Source organism: Curcuma longa, unplaced genomic scaffold (genome assembly GCF_044706935.1).
Source record: "Curcuma longa cultivar G26 ecotype Majalengka, Jawa Barat unplaced genomic scaffold, ITB_CL_G26_1.1 contig_13932, whole genome shotgun sequence".
Taxonomy (NCBI): Eukaryota; Viridiplantae; Streptophyta; class Magnoliopsida; order Zingiberales; family Zingiberaceae; genus Curcuma; species Curcuma longa.
The window spans coordinates 301-16,575 of NW_027429593.1; the positions used below are offsets into that span (position 1 = coordinate 301).

At 38.8% G+C, this 16,275-nt stretch overlaps 2 protein-coding genes across 2 annotated transcripts; one reads left to right on the forward strand and one right to left on the reverse strand.

Annotated features, from left to right (window-relative positions):
- Window positions 1-3,711: 3,711 nt before the first annotated feature.
- Window positions 3,712-5,630, reverse strand: LOC141816014 (putative pectinesterase/pectinesterase inhibitor 51). Its single transcript, XM_074703851.1, has 2 exons — window positions 4,640-5,630; window positions 3,712-4,464 (listed from the first exon to the last, which is right to left on the reverse strand). The coding sequence occupies exons 1-2, from the start codon at window positions 5,628-5,630 to the stop codon at window positions 3,776-3,778; spliced, it is 1,680 nt and encodes a 559-aa protein (XP_074559952.1). The 3' UTR covers window positions 3,712-3,775.
- Window positions 5,631-7,731: 2,101 nt separating this feature from the next.
- On the forward strand, window positions 7,732-13,169 carry LOC141816012 (PHD finger protein EHD3-like). Its single transcript, XM_074703850.1, has 6 exons — window positions 7,732-7,848; window positions 8,357-8,818; window positions 9,779-9,988; window positions 10,079-10,408; window positions 11,869-11,958; window positions 12,198-13,169. Exons 1-6 carry the CDS (start codon window positions 7,732-7,734, stop codon window positions 13,167-13,169), a joined length of 2,181 nt encoding a protein of 726 aa, XP_074559951.1.
- The last annotated feature ends 3,106 nt before the right edge of the window (window positions 13,170-16,275 follow it).

Genomic DNA, 16,275 nt, shown 5'->3' on the forward strand with positions numbered 1-16,275 from the left:
TTAACTGTTGTAACCCTGACCGATGATATCCTTGAGAGATCTATGTTGAACATGCTAAATGATTTTAGCTATTACATATTAGGATGATCACCATCCATTCATATCATTGTGGTTGTTGTTGTTGGTGGATCTTACCTGCATCATGTTGTGGTGCCACATAGGTAAGAGATTGCACCACAGTGGGGTGCGACCAGGACTGGCTACATAGCCCTCCTGCCACACTGGCCCTCCCTACTTCTCTATAGTGGTGAGTTGTTGGAGCTGGCAGTAGGTCATGTCTGGCCCCCAGTTCACTGAGCTCTGGGAGAGTGACTGGGACGACGAGTGCGGACAGTGACGGATATTTTGGTTGCTATGGTTGCTACGGATTTGCATGCACCGTTGGTAGGTTGATAGATATATGTAGTTTACTTACTCATATGTTTTTCGATTGTTGCATTGATATGCCATGATTGTTGCATTGTGTGCCATGTCATACATGATACATGTAGATTTCTTATTCAGTTGCACAGTAGGATTATGCATATTCTATCCTGTTGATATATCATGACTTTTACCATGATCCTTGCTGTTCCTGTTAATTGTTGTTATTACCTTCTCAGTCTATACTGGTTGTTTCTTATTTTATTCCTGCTATGTATCTTAACATGCACTTCTTTCTGTACCCACTGAGTATTTAATGCTCACCACCCAGACCCTGGGGTTATTTTGTTTCTCCCCAGGTAACAGATAGGTACTTGGAGCTTGGAGATTCAGTCAGCTGGCGCTATCTCACTACAGGGGTTTCTCGTTGGGTATTGTTGGTTTATTCGGAGTTCATTGGCATTCATATGGTTGTGAACAGTTATGAACTGTGTTGGATTAGACTTGCATTCATTGTTCGGTTTTACGATGTTTCTATTTCGTTGGTCTGACTTGTGGTGGACATTCCGTTGATTTTGCTTATTATGGACAATTGAAATTTTTGTTAGTGGTTACGGCCGTGTAGGCCTTATTTTGCATATGTGTGTGTAGTTGTGATATACATGGACGTGTATTCTTATTTCCAGCCGCCTGTGGCTGTGTATGCATGTTTGTACTAGGGGAATTGTCACAGTTACTGGGGAGATGCTGTCGAAATTTTTCGGACGGCCTTCCCGGGGCGTGACAACATTACTGGATTAAACGATTTGTTGACGCCAAATGGAGGAAACAAGGGGAAAGGGAAGGCTGGGATGAATCTTTTCATTACTGAACATATCTGCACATTGCATTTCTGAAATTTCAGTTCTAAACTTCGTTAATCAGTCCTTATAATTGTGAATTCGAATTACTTGCTTGAACCATTGGATTTTGTAGTTAAATTTGCTATTTGAAGTGTTCTTGATTTCCAATTTGTGCTAGAAGTCGGGTAAGAGGTTTCTGATTCCATTGACACTGTTCCGTGCCATGGGCACTGTTCCGTGCCAATTGCATTTGAATGCATCGGAGTGATTCTAGCTAGGATTGAAGGTTGGTTATGTTTTAGCATTTGCCTATCTAGGTTCAAAGAATTTAAGTTGATTTGTTTGCAATTAGGTTAGATTTTTGGATTTATAGGGTTTCAGTTGCTGCAATTAGGGTTAGCATCTCTGGTTTATGCATTTTCATTTTGTTCATTTCATTAAATCAATGCATTTTTAGTTTCATTTCATTTCAAAAATACTAAAACTCCCATTTTTATAGAAAACCCCAAAAGAAACGACACGAAAGCTCAACTTAAGCAATTTTATATTAGTCCTTGGAAAAATATGACTCGATGCCCCTATACTTCATTTATTTGTATTTATCGTGGGTTTTCGATATTTAAAATCAATTTGCAATCCTACTCGTGACACATAGCAAATCTAGGTGTCAGTATGCCTCTGTTTAAGGCTCGTTCCTAGATACACGTGATTGTTTCTGGTCTATTTTGAGATAAACCCACGTCTTACTAGATATGCGATATTATTTTCCCCTTTTTCTAAAAGAGACAGTCTTACTAGATATGCGATATCATATCAGCTCAAACTAGGAGTGGATGAGGAGAGACCAAGGTGGAACTGAGGTGGCACTTGAGGACGAATGGAGTTGAGATTGGGGCCTGAGATCGATGTGGAGTTGAGGTTGGCATCCGAGATCGGGATGGAGTTGAGGTCGATGCCCGAGACCAAGATAAAGCTAAGATCAACATCTAGATCGAGATGAAGCTGTGGTCAGCATCTGAGACCGAGATAGAGTTGAGGTCCGCATTCAATACCGAGATGGAGTTGAGGTTAGGGCCTGAGACTGAGGTGGAGCTGAGGTTGGCATCCGAGAGTGAGATAGAGTTGAGGTCGAGGTCCGAGACCGAGATGAAGCTGAGGTCAGTGCTCGAGACCGAAATGGAGCTGAGGTCGGGCCTTGAGATTAAGGTGGAGCTAAGGTCAACATCCGAGACCGAGATGGAACCAAGGTCGGCGCGATGCCCGAAATCGAGATGATGCTAAGGTCGGCACTCAAGATCGAGATGGAAAGTTGAGGTCGACACCCGAGATCGAAATGGAGATGAGATTAATGCATGTGATTAATGTGAGGTAGGCTTGGCTTCTTAGGGGTGTGTGCCCTGAGCTGGTCCGATTAGACCAGGGTTAAATCCCCTAGGAGCCTAATCATCCTTTAAAACGGGTCTAATCTATCTTGATTTTGACTGACAGTTCAACACCTTTTCAAATTTACTAGCCCGCATGGTAGCTAAAAGGTGTCATCATATTATAAGTCTTCCTAATTAGTCTAGTCAAAAAAGGTATAATCCGACTGACTGAATTGTCCTGAGTTGTCATTGAGAAACCATATTTTCTAATATAGTGATAAAATTATTATTGCATTGCTAATTCAATTGCTAATCGTTGTTATTCTTATATTAATTATAGCAACTATGATCTTATAGTTATTACGCAATTATAGTAATTATGAAATCATAATTGCTACAACTACTTAATTATAATTTCGTAATTGCTATAACACATGTTGATTAGTATTGATCAGAAATAAACTATCAATGTTGTAGCAACTATGATTCATAGTTGTTATAACATGATGTTGATATATTTTGACCCGTGTTGACAAGAGATGAAATGTTTATATTACAAGAGCTATGAAGTGTAGTTAATACAATACAGTATTATTAGCGTTGATCAAAATTGAAGTGTTACTATAACATGATGTTGATTAGTGTTTGTCGTCGCTGCTGAACTCGTATGTGGATGATGCAACTCCTTGTGTTGCTTGAAGCGGTTAGGGGAATTGAGTACATGCACTCCTACACGGCGTTGGTGATCATGCACCGCGACATCAAGTCTCCCAACATCCTACTGGATAAAGGAGCGAACAGTGAATATGGTTGATTGGCTGGACACTTGATCGAAAATTCAATAGGGAGTTGGGTTTTTTTTTTCAAGATCTAAATTATTCAAGATCTAAATTAAACGTTGAAGGGATTTCGTCTGGGTCCGTTTTGTCCTCCCTTTTGATTCTTCACGATGTGCGCAAATTTCCCAGCATGTTCGTCGTCGCCTGAGATTTTCGCCAGAGCCGAACGTGTTTTCAACGGGCATCCCGAGGTTCCTCGTAGTTCGACCTCCAGCGACCCGATGACTGAAAAGCCGACCTACTGGTGGTGCTCTGCTTCGATCGCCCGGGCAGTTAGTCCATTCTCTGATGATCTCAACTGTATCAAACTCAATTCACTAGATTTGTTATTGTCTTTTCTCAAATTCCAGTAGTCTTAATAAGAGTCTTATAGCAGAGAGGGAGGTATCCATCGATTCCCCTGTATAAAGTTCTCCACAGAGTAAACTCCCAAGTGCTCCACCGGAATCTGGCTGCTCCAGGCCACTCTCCCGGTCGCATTTGCCCCCTCGCCGGAGTTCCCGAACTCACCGTAGTACAGCGTCGCCAGCGCGAAGTCGCCGTCCCACGGCAACCACCCCTCCCGCCTCACGACCTCCGACAGGTGGCAGTTCAGGAACACCGTCCGCGAGTACTCCTTCCATGGCCGGCCGAGGTACACTCTGTGGACCGCCGGCTTGGCCCGGAAGAGCGCGAGGTAGTCGTCGCTGCCGGTCACAGTGCAGCGGTCGAAGACGAAGCCGGTGGGCTGGGCGGGGTCGGTCCGGCCGTGGGCCGTCACGGTGTCGGACTCGCCCTTCTCGGGGTTGAGCTGGCGCGGGAGGACCAGGAGGAGGCAGCCGCGGAAGACGGCGGCGGAGTTGCCGAAGACGAAGTCGACGGTGCCGGCGATGCGGCAGCGATTGTAGAACTGCCGGAGGGAGTGCGCGTAGAGCGTGTCCTGGTGGCCGAGGAACTCGACGGAGTCAAGGACCGAGAGGTCGCTGTCGGACCGGAAGGCCACCGCCTGGTGCGCATCCGGCCCCGCCGTGTTCTCGAAGGTCAAATCCCGCGCCATGAACCCGTCACCAGCGACGCCTGTCAAGAAAACAGAGGAACAAACACATCCAATCAAGAGCAAAGTGGAATCTGATGAAACAAAACCCGTGATCGACGGAATAAATTAAACGAAAAGGTCAAAGATAAGAATCATGATCGTTTTGTCGTTTCACTTCACGAGCGGTACATGAACAGAGCATGCGACGAAGCTCACCGACGGTGGCGGTGTTGTACGTGGAGACGCCGGGGACGTTGGCGTTCAGGGAGCCGGTGATAACCGTTTTCCCCATACCGTCGCCGATAAATGCTAGATTTGGCTTCTCCAGCGGCACCCGCACCGTCTCCGCGTATTTCCCCTGTTTTATGTAGATCACGTGCCGCCGTGTGGCTCGCTCCGGCGCGGCGTCCACCGCCGCCTGCACCGTCGTGAACTGGCACCCCCCACCCTCCTCGCAGACAGTCGCGTCTGGAGACCATGCTTCGGAGGAGGCGGCGGCGGCAAGGCGCTCTGAAGCTTTGGAGATTGGGACGTCCGGCGGCCAGTACCCGTCCCGCTCAGTCTGCGGCGGGGCCCACAGGGACATGTTGCTGCCGTAGCGCTGCAGGGCGGCGATCATGGAGGCAGCGCTGCCGGTGAGGTTGGCGAGAGCGTAGAGGGACGCCATTGCGTCGGCCACCTGCTGCGTGCCGTTGACGTACTTGTAGGCCGACCAGCAGTCGTACTGGTAGAGCTCGGCGGCGCCTGAGAAGAGGCGGGCGCCGGCGAGATCGCCAGCGGAAAGCGCCTCGGAGGCGGTGGAGAGGCGGTAGTCGGCGAGGGAGAGGAATTCGAGGCAGTTGCGGGCGGCGTTGGTGCGGTTGACGTTGGTTGCGGAGGCGTTGAGAATGGCCCGGGCGTCGGCGCGGGCGGCCTGAAGGGCGCGCGCGGAGGCGGATAGGGCGGCGAGGGATAGGTCACTGCCGGAGGGGTTGGGGGGTAGGTAGGGGAGCGGAGAGGAGAGGGCGGAGACGCAGAGGTGCCGAAAGCGGGAGGCGGCGCAGGCCTGCTCGATGGCGCCGGAGGCGGAGACAATACTGGAGGAATCTGCTCTGGGGCCGGGGAGGACGTGAGAGGCTCGTCGGTGGGAAGGGGAACGGTGGGCGGCCGCGGAGGCGGGGAGGAGCAGGATGAGGACGGAGATCACGAGGAGGAGAGTGGAAGCCATGCGGAAGGCAATAGGGGAATTAGGTCTTTTTGTATGTTATTAATTTTGAAATCATTTTTAATGTTTAAAATCATATTTAATCTTTATGTTTGGAGAAATTGATCAAAATAAAAACGGACGGGCCGTTTTCGGGCCAAATCAATTTTGATTTTGAACCGTATGCATCAATTTAACACATTGAACTCTTATGTAAAAAAAAGGTAGAATTCATCAATTTTTTTTTACGACGCAGCAGACTTACAGAAGAGGACAAAGATTCGAATCCTAACGAAACTAGGCAATACCCTCCTGCGTCATGACTAACTGCAGTTTCTCGATTTACCTTCTCACAGATGATCATAGGGCCGACCGTGTAAGACCACTAAGGTGACGAATTTCACCTTTTGCAGAATAAAATCCGTCATCTTTTTAGTCCGGGCGATTCCATACCAACTATCAAATAAATTATATGGTTGTATAATAATATAATTTAGGGTAAAATTCAAGTTTTTTTTGTTATGGTAAAACAAGGCACGATGTTGTAAAAGGGTAATCTCATATTTTTTTCATCTCCAAACTATTTTTATTCTAGTATTGTTCTTGTTATGAAATTTTTAATACTTTCGATAAACATACTGTAACGTAAATGATTTTGACCTAATTGATATAATTTAACTAAGTAAACATTTTGTGATACATAACAATGCTTCAGGAAAAAATATTTTTAATTAATTTAAAATGATTTTGTTTCAAATTATAGCATAATTTTAGCCATACTATTTGCAATAGTGTTAGAACGAGACAAGATTGAATTGGTTACTATACTATAGAACAAATATTGATATAATGAATAAAGATTGAATCTCGACAAAGTCAAAAATATATCTTCCTACAGTGGTCAACTGTAACTTCTGGATTTACCTCCTTATATATGGTTGCGAGGTCGACATGTGAGACCACTAGAATGACAAATTTTATCTTTTACTAGAACTTAGAATAAGGATAGTTTTAACATAAAAATAAGATATAATGTATTTTTTATATAGGTAAAAAAAAGGTGCCCTAATTATCAAAATTGTCAAAATATGGTCACTTTTTAAATAAAAAATAAAAAATAAAAGAACGTCGCATATTTCCCCCCTTTTTATCCTGAAAATATCTTTATTTCACTTTTTTTCAGGTACATTAAACATTTTTATATTAGTTTTTTCCATTAACTTAATAAAAATATTTAAATTTTATTAAAATTATTTTTAAAAAATTATTATAGAAGTTATTTATTGAACCAATATATTTTTGGAGCAACCACTTAATAGTTGTAATTTGTGGTTATTTTGATCATTTGAAGCGTTTTTATTATATTTAAACTATATTGATTATATTTTTGATTGGTTCGTAAATTAGGATTTATGCTTTGTTTATTTAGAGGATGGAAATCCTCACGAGCACGAGGTTGGTGCAATGTCTCGAGTTGGTCCTTCAGTTTTTTCTTCTTTTCTCCTTCTCGATATTTTCTTTTCTCTTTTCTTTCTCTTACAATTTTGTACGAATTATTTTTTACCTTCAATTTCTTCCTTTCTCCTTTCCTTTCAGAGTACCTAAAGTCTTTTAATTTAGACGGGAGATAATAAGTATAAAAAAATATATTAGAGGGTATTTTGATAAAAATGAAGATAGTAGTTTCTTGGATGATTTAAAAAATAAAGAGATGTTTTTTTTACCTAGTAGAAAAAAGAACCTCTTGTAAAATTTACTCGATTTATAAATAAGATATAAGCATATACTATTTGAGCAAAAAAAAAAAATAAAAAAGGGACAAATTCTTTTTTCAAAAAATAAAAACTATCCTAAAAATTGGACTAAAGAATCGACTCCAAACGCGAGTCGCTGTCGCTGTCGCACTCGTGCCTTCTCCCGCTCGCCGCATTCAAAAATTAGGGTTTTTTCTTTCCTTTCCTTTGCCGACTCCTCCATTCATCCCCTGCTCTTCGCTTCCTACCTTTCCCTGCACCTCCTTCTCTGGTCCACACTCCATGTCCTCTCTGCTACCTTCTCCATGGTGTGATGAACTTCTCCGGAACCTAACCTAGATTTTGAGGCAGTGGGACTTTCGGGAACGGCCATGGCCTTCGAGGACAGTATCTGCAAGGGGTTCGTGAAGCAGGGTGAATCTTCTTGGGGGAGCTTCATCACTTACAAGCGGCGGAAGCGTGGTAGTCCCGACGCTGACTCGGTTCAGGTGAGTTGTACTCGTTCTGGGGTTGGGAAAGGTAGGACTTTGGGTCTCCATGGAGGTCTTTGCCTCGACTTTTCTTTGCTGTTACTGGGTTCGATGGTGTTACATTGTGCAAATGCTTTCATTGTTGAGTTGGTAGGATTCGCTCATAAGTTGAATGCTCTATATGATGTGCTGTAGTATATTAACAGAAGCATGAAGCGCTAGGGTTATGGAAAAGGGTTAAAACTGCCATATGAAACCATAGCCAGTGGGAACCATTAGTAGAAAATTGACTAATTTGTTTTTTGTTCTCTATAATTGGTCTGTGAACTACATGTCGAATAATCTAATGTTCTTTATAATTGACTGAAATGCCTGTCTACCCAAGTTGTTATAAAATCAAATCTATATAATTGTTGTTTTTTTCTTTCATAATTTGTTTTTAAAAAAAAACGTTTTTTTTTTTAAAAATAATGTTCATAGTTTCTGCTGTTCATGGAAATGATCTGTTGATAACGTGGATTTGTAGTTGTTAGACACACCATCTGAGAGAACTAGGGACATCGGGTGGGACCATGGTGAGATAATTGACGGCAATGAATCGCACTGGAGGTGCAAATGGTGTGGATTAATCAAATATAGTGGTGGAGTATCTAAACTGAAGAGGCATATTGCTGGGTCTTATCGCGTTAAAAAGTGCCCAAATGTTCCAGAAGATATTGCTAAGTTGATGCTGAACCATCTACTGGAGAAGCAAAACCTCATACACATGAGATTGACTAGGCAGTCTGCTTCAAAGAGAATGGAATTGGATAGTCTCCATAATAATGATTTTGCTAATAATGGTTGTTCAGAAAACAATTTGGAGATGAAGCTGGCAAGTCCAGATAGACACGTTAAGTGTACTTCAACTAGAATTACTACTCAAAGGTGCACAAGCACTAAGCAATCGAACATAGCTTCACAACTACCTGCTATCAGTGAGACTAAGGTATTTCTATTTTTGTTATTTGATAGTGTTCATGCATATTTTTGTTATTTCATATTTTTTTATCAGCATTTACATAAACAATGCTATCCATTTATTTTCATAGTGTGCCACTGTCTGTCATATGTGTTCACTGAGACTGAATAAATAGCAGTCCTTGGATTATTAAAGTGGTTAAATGTAAACAATAATCCTTGGACTTATACTTTAGAATGAATAAATAGTTCCTTTGTGGTGGTTCAATACTCCAAACAAATGCATTGTTTTATATCAGTAGAGAAGATTGCTGCTTCTGAGGATTGTAACTATGGGTGATCCCACTGTTGGATGGAAGAAGTGGGAAGTTGATAATGAAGATGTAATCTTGACCCTTATTTTTCTTTGTTTTCAACAATATTTTTTTTATAGTTCTTTCTACCTGATATTTCTATTGATATTGAGAACGATATGAAGTGTTTAAAGAAAGTATCATATGAAGTTCTGACAATTGAGGTGCAGAAAATCAGAGAGATGACATTCAAGGAGTAAAAGTGTTGGCTGGATGCAGACAATGAGGTGGGTTTGTGTTGTGAGTCCATTGACACCATAACAACAAGTATTTTGTTAACCATAAGATTGCCAAAAAATAATAATATCTTGAACCCTCATTACATATATTTAATCCCAGCATAGTACCAAAGCAACATTTCTACATTGACATTTTGGTTCCTGCCAAAATGTTGTCCTGCCAAAATGTTGCTGGTACAAACACAAAAGAAATGACATGATTGGCCTTTACCTGTTTAAGTTACTTGAAATAGCACAACGTCTATATGAATTTCTCTAAAAGACATTTTTACATAATAAAGTTTGAAGTTCTACTATTACTGGAACATGTGCATATTATTTTAAGCATTCACAGTGTTTGCACATTTCATGTTTATACATTTTTGTTCTTAGTTTCATGATCTTTGTTTGAAATAGGACATGGAGGATCCTGATAAGACTGTTTCACATTCTAGTAATAGAATAATCAGTCACTGGAAATATATTGTGGAACAACAGTTCAGGTTGCCGTATATAAAACCTGGCCATGGCATGTGGAACGTTTTCAATGATGCACTGGCATTAAATCATTCTCAACTTTCTGAAAAGTGGATGGTTGATCTTGTCGAGGATAATAAACAGCTAAAGGTAGTCAGAAATTCCTCTTTGTTTGCTGACATATGCAAGAAAATTTCAAATAAGAAAGTAACAGAATTTGCAAACTGTCATGAATTCCAGGATAGATCTTCTGTGGGTTCTGAAATGAAAATTCAGCAACAGAACTCAATTTGTGCTGTGACTGATAAAGGACAAGAAACTGCCCAATCAAAAGATGCACTTTATGAATCGATTGCCAGCTACTGTGGTGAAGATACTAACACTCAGAAGTGTGAAAGAGCTCTCCTTGACATTTTGATCTCAGAAAAGTTTGCCTTATTATGTGATTTTATTCGGGAATTTGAAGAGGGCGAGTCTAAGAATTGTTTGGACTTTAGCTTGATCGATACAAAATTAAAAAATGGGGATTATGAACAGGCACCAGAGTTCTTAAACCAAGATATCCAGCAGGTAATTATATTTCAAATTTTTACTGATTCTAATATTGTTTTTGATGCCATGTCGGTTATCTATGGTGGTTTTGTGTTGTAGTTCTGATTGTTACCAGCATTGAGACCTCATATTTGGTTCCCTGATTACCTTAAGCTGTTACTTGTATCAAAGTTGTTGAGCTTTTTTAGCTATGCATCACCTTTTTTGTTTATGCTATACTTATGTTTCTCTTTTCTATTGAGTTTCCTTCAACACGTGATGGATATGATCTTTTATGTATTTCCATCAAGTACCATAATGAACAGCAGCATATTAGGTTACTGAACTGGTGTAAATATCATGTGTGTGATTGGTTGGTAATTGGTATTCAACAAGTATTTTACTTTTGCACTTTAAAAGGCAGTTTAGGGCGGTAGGTGGTTGGCCCACCAACATACATCCAACAAAGGATATTAATCAATCAAAATAAGTCCACAAGTAAACAAGTAGGCAAATGAAGAATCTTGTGGGGATGCTGTTGCTGTATTCTAATTGAATATATAATAAACATTAAACAAATAAAAAGGCTTATTGGATTCAATCCAAAATTGGCCAAAGGATTCACATCAACAAGTTAAAGACCGTTAAAATAGGAGAAATAAACCAAAAAAAGAAGATGAAGAGGATACCTTCATAGGAGAAGCAAAAAAAAAAAAAAAAAAAGAGGAAAAAGGCGCTGAAGCTGTTATTTCTGCTGATAGGCATTGATGTTTCCATGAGTTTGGTTGATGGAAGCAAGCGAGGAGGCAGTGGTCGTGTGAATGGAATGAGAAACTCACCAAGTTAGGTTTTTGTTATCTAAAAATGGTTTTAGTAAACTGAATCAGTTTTTTGTATCCGCCAAAACACAAGTCTAACCCTTCTAAGCTGCCTGCCTCAAGCATCTTTTAAAATACCTGATTTAGAGGAAACCATATATTGCATACGCCCTGCAGTCCCCTATCAGAACCACCTAGATAGTCATTGGGGTCACTTTCTAATACAGTGTGCATGAGGTATCTTGAAACTAGTTGGTTTCCTTATGGTCCTGATAATGATTTGGCATATCTGAATGTTGGCCAATTGCTGTCAGTGGCTGAACCCTGGTTTGCTTTCCCATTAAATTGTATGATCTCATTCCATTCTTACCTTTTTGCTTCACAAAATATGGTTTTATTGTTTGATATGAGAAAATCATCTCAGCAAAGAATTTTAGAATCTAACATGCTATAAGATTCAGTCATCTAGGGATCTTCTATTTTCTATATATATAACCTTCTTTGTTTTGGACTACATTTTATTATTGAAGTTTGTTGGTTTTTCTTGGAATTACGTATAATAAATTTTGCTACTTATTCATTCTGGTTCTTACCATATTGGTTTAGACTCTTTTGCTCCAAGCTGTGTATGATTGAGGATTCCCTGATGTGAATGAGTGAAGTGATATTTACATTTTTCAGATATGGGAAAAGTTCCAAAAAATGGCTCAAAAGATGCTTATCATATCAAGCAATCTTTCAAGTATCTCAAGAGATTCCTGCAAGAAGCAGGTAAACATCCTTATAATGAGTTTTTTTTTTTTTAAATCTCCATGGCTCTCAAGTCGTTGAAGCTGCATCAGGTTGTTGCAGACTCGGTTATTGTAGCATGTGAGCCTTGGCGAGTGGCAAGTAGTTTCAATATATCTAGTTTATCATCAAACTGAAAACACGATCCTAATCTGTGTCATGATGGTTCTCGCTGTAATTATTTTGTAGTATAGCTTTTCATCTTGGTAATTTTATTGCAGGTGGCTGGCCAACTCGATGGTGGTATGAAGCATTCTCTGAGCGCAGATCCTACAGTACAGTCTAAATATAGCAGATCAGATTGTTCCATAAAACCCCATGAAAAAGAGGCTGCTGATCTGTACAAAGTTTGCACTTGTAAGCAGTGTGGCACTGAAGCAAATGGTCAGCGCAGCCTCATTTGCGATGGATGCGAGGCAATGTACCATTTCTCCTGTATCAAACCTGTGCTTAGTGAGATTCCAACTCGGAGCTGGTACTGCAATGCATGTAGTTCGAACGGCAAGGACTCCCCTGATCCAGCATCTTCTGACAGCAAGAAAGACAATTTGCACAAAAACTGTGTGGTTTGCGACAGGCTTGAAGTTTCTGAAACACAAGAGGATGCTGATGAGCATGGTAGTGGGGCCATTCTGGTCACTGATTGCGGGGAGAGTTCCGTCTCTAATATGAAGTCTGAAGAGCCACCTGAATTGTCAAGGACTGCAAAGTCATCTTTGTGCAAGGTATGTGGTGAATGCGAGGAGGACGACGCTAAATTCTTAATATGTGGTCACATTCAGTGCCCCTACAAGTTCTACCACGTTAGATGCCTAAAAACTAGTCAGATAGCCAGTGCTCAACAACTGAACAAGCAGTGCTGGTATTGCCCATCTTGCCTTTGCAGGGCTTGTCTATGTGATCAGGACGACAAAAAGATTGTTTTATGTGATGGTTGCGACGAGGCCTACCACACCTACTGCATGAAACCACCTCGAACCATGGTACCCAAAGGCGAGTGGTATTGTGTACCATGCAGTATTGCTAGAGCAAAAGAAGGTATGAAAAGATATGAGCAATGGATCTTGCAGCAACACAGGAAGATTGAAGGTGGACAGAGTGATGAAGCTATTGGGTCAGTAGATGTGCTTCCGAGTGTCGCTGAAAAGCTAAGCTCAGGCAAAAAAGGCACTATGAAGCGTTCCGTCATGTAGCGACGACTGCAACATGGTTGAAGTTTGCAATATGTTTCAACTACTGGGAGTTCAATCTGTAATATGGTTGAAGCAATTTGTAGGGATACAAAATGTTGCCTTTAGTAGAAGTAGAACTCATATTTAGTGTTGCCTTAGGTTGTTTCTGTGTATTTAGTGTAGTAATTTTTTTGGGGGAGATGCCTTAAAATGGCATCTGTAATGTCACTGAAGGAAACTTTTCTGGGTATGAAAATTGAAGAAATATTTTGAGCTAATGCCTTTGCAAAATTGCATTAATTTGTTGAACAAGGTGTTTCATAGAGAGTCCTATCAATAAAAATACATGTTTTATTAAAAAAAAAAAATCAAAGGTTGCGTTTCTTATATTGAAAATATTCATATTTTAGTATTAGATACTGGGGAGTTACACTGATTGTTACAATGTATTAAAATAAAGTATTTTTAAGTTCAATTAGATCAAAAATACTTTCTTTTTCTTCATGGGTGTGATGTAGATCTAATTTTTTAATTTGTTTATTTTTTTCATTTTTAAAATATTTTTGGTGGTATAAAAATGTCATGTGTTATTAATTTTGATAATTTTTATTTTTAATATTTTTTTAAATTTTTAGTATTTAGAGTAGTTTTTAAAAAATTTATTTTTTATATTTTAGGATTTTAATTTGGTTTAGGATTCTTAAGATTTCAAGTCTATTAAGAATTTTTTTTTAAAATTTTATATTTAAAGTTTGTTTAAAATTTTTAGGATTTTGAGCCAGTTAAATTTTTTTTTTAGAATTTTATATTTGAAATTCATTTAGAATTTTTAATATTTCGAGTCTGTTAAATTTTTTTTCTTTTTATTAAGAATTTTTATTAGGGTTTAGGTCTATATAAACGTATTATGAGTTAATGTTTAGGGACAAGAGGTTTGATTAATTAAATAAAATTTTTCTTTTTTTGGACAAAACTCTAGAAGTGGCGCATTCACGGCTTTCTATTTTTTTTTTCAATTTCTCGAACTTGTTTTCTTCATAACTCTCTTATAATCTTCCGCCTTCTGAATAATCATTGTTCTATTTGACGTTAGTTGGTATCAGAGCATTAATTGCCTACAGGATAATCGCTATCCTGCCCGACATCAGTTGGTATCAGAGCGCATCAGATCCGATGGAAGGTCATTATGGTCGTGGCGGTCATGATCGCAATAATCAAGTTCCAATGGAGGAAGCCCAATACCGTGATCGTACCGTTCAAATGTGACGATTGAGAATTTACGGAGGCAAGTCACAGAACTAACCCAGCGTTTAGCGACGCGGGATTTTGAAGATCGAAGGAGCTATGATCGTGATTTCGCATCTACCTTCGACAACCCTTACCACCACCACGATAAGGTCTCGAAGCGTCAAAATCTAGAGGAACAGTATGTAGACTTCAATTTTCTAATTGATTTACCTGAGTTTTCAGGAACCTTACAAGTAGAAGGATTCATTGATCGGCTCAACAAAAAATAGAAATAATTATTTATTACAAGGGTGTCTTGAATCGAAAAGTAACCAACTTTACTTTCATCCGATCGGGCACCTCATTATAATAAAAAATTCTTTTTATTTTGTTGAGCCAATCAACGAATCCTTCTGCTTGTAAGGTTTCTGAAAATTTAGGTAGATCAATTCAAAAACCAAAGTCTACATACCGTTCCTTTAGATTTTGACGCTCCGAGACCCTATCGTGGTAGTGGTAAGAGTTGTCGAAGGTGGATGCGACATCACGGTCATAGCTCCTTCGATCTTCAAAATCCCGCGTCGCCAAACGATGGGTTAGTTTTGTGACTTGCCTTCGTAAATCCTCAATCGTCACATCATGAACGGTATAAGGGCTTCCTCCATTGGAACTTGATTATTGCGACCGCGATTGCCACGACCACCACGACCTTCCATCGAATTTGATACACTCTGATACCAACTGACGTCGGACGAGATAGCGATTATCCTGCGGGCAATGCTCTGATACCAACTGATGCCGGACAAAATAGTGATTATTCTGAAGGCGAAAGATTAGAGGAGAGTTATGGAGAGAACAAGTTCGAGAAATTGAAAAAATGAGTAGAAATCTGTGACTGCGTCGCTTCTAGAGTTTTTGTCAAAAAAAATTTATTTAATTAATCAAATTTCTTGTCTCTAAACATCAACTTATAAGATATTTATATAGACTTAAATCCTAAGAAAAATTTCTAATAAAATTTTTTTTGAAATTCTAAAAATCTTAAACAAATTCGAATTACTAAAAATCCTAAACAAATTTCAAATATAAAATCTTAACAAAATTTTTTAACAGACTCAAAATCTTAAAAATCCTAAACAGACTTAAAATCCTAAAATATAAAACATGAAACTTTTCAAAATCATTCTAACTATCAAAAACTCCAAAAATTACTAAAATAAAAATTATTAAAATTAATAATAAAATTTTTTGAATCCTTCTGCATCTATCTTATATGTCTTTTTAGAAAACAAATATCTCTTAAAAATATTTTTAGTTTAATATATATATTTTCTCTCCGGATAAATTAATCCGTTCGCCTATACTATACGTAGAACATTTTTATATCAATTTTTTTACTAATTTAATTAAAATTATATAACATGATTAAAAATTATTATATTAATTATTTAGTTGTTACAATAGCATAGCCGTCATTTAGTAATCACTAACTAATTATTACAATGTTACTATATTAAATAGTTGTCACAATAAATTTATGGTAATATTTTAATGATTGCTAAATGACGATTATATTATTGCAGTAGCTATTAAATAGTGCTATAATAATTTTATGATAATTTTGTGAAGTGATTTTGATTAAATTTAAATAATTTTGATTAAATTAATAAAAAAAAAATTATATACAAATGTTCTATGTATAATATGTTTGATAAGTTGAATTAGTTTATTTTAACATATTATAACAGCTATTCCTTAGATACTGCTATTAAGCGTTGGAGATGAAAAATATATTAGAGCGTTGTTGTAACTTTAAAGGGCGTTTTTTCTTTTTTGTGACTATTTTAAAAATTAGAAGAGCCCTTTTGATTTTTTGCACTATTTTATTTACATCAACTTT

Bases quoted from the DNA above. Each gene is read 5' to 3' on its own strand.
- LOC141816014 (XM_074703851.1), bottom strand. From the start codon at position 5,630: ATGGCTTCCACTCTCCTCCTCGTGATCTCCGTCCTCATCCTGCTCCTC. The intron at 4,465-4,639 runs GTGAGCTTCGTC...TTTTCTTGACAG, and splicing joins GTACAACACCGCCACCGTCG to GCGTCGCTGGTGACGGGTTC.
- LOC141816012 (XM_074703850.1), top strand. From the start codon at position 7,732: ATGGCCTTCGAGGACAGTATCTGCAAGGGGTTCGTGAAGCAGGGTGAA. The intron at 7,849-8,356 runs GTGAGTTGTACT...GTGGATTTGTAG, and splicing joins CCGACGCTGACTCGGTTCAG to TTGTTAGACACACCATCTGA. The intron at 11,959-12,197 runs GTAAACATCCTT...ATTTTATTGCAG, and splicing joins GAGATTCCTGCAAGAAGCAG to GTGGCTGGCCAACTCGATGG.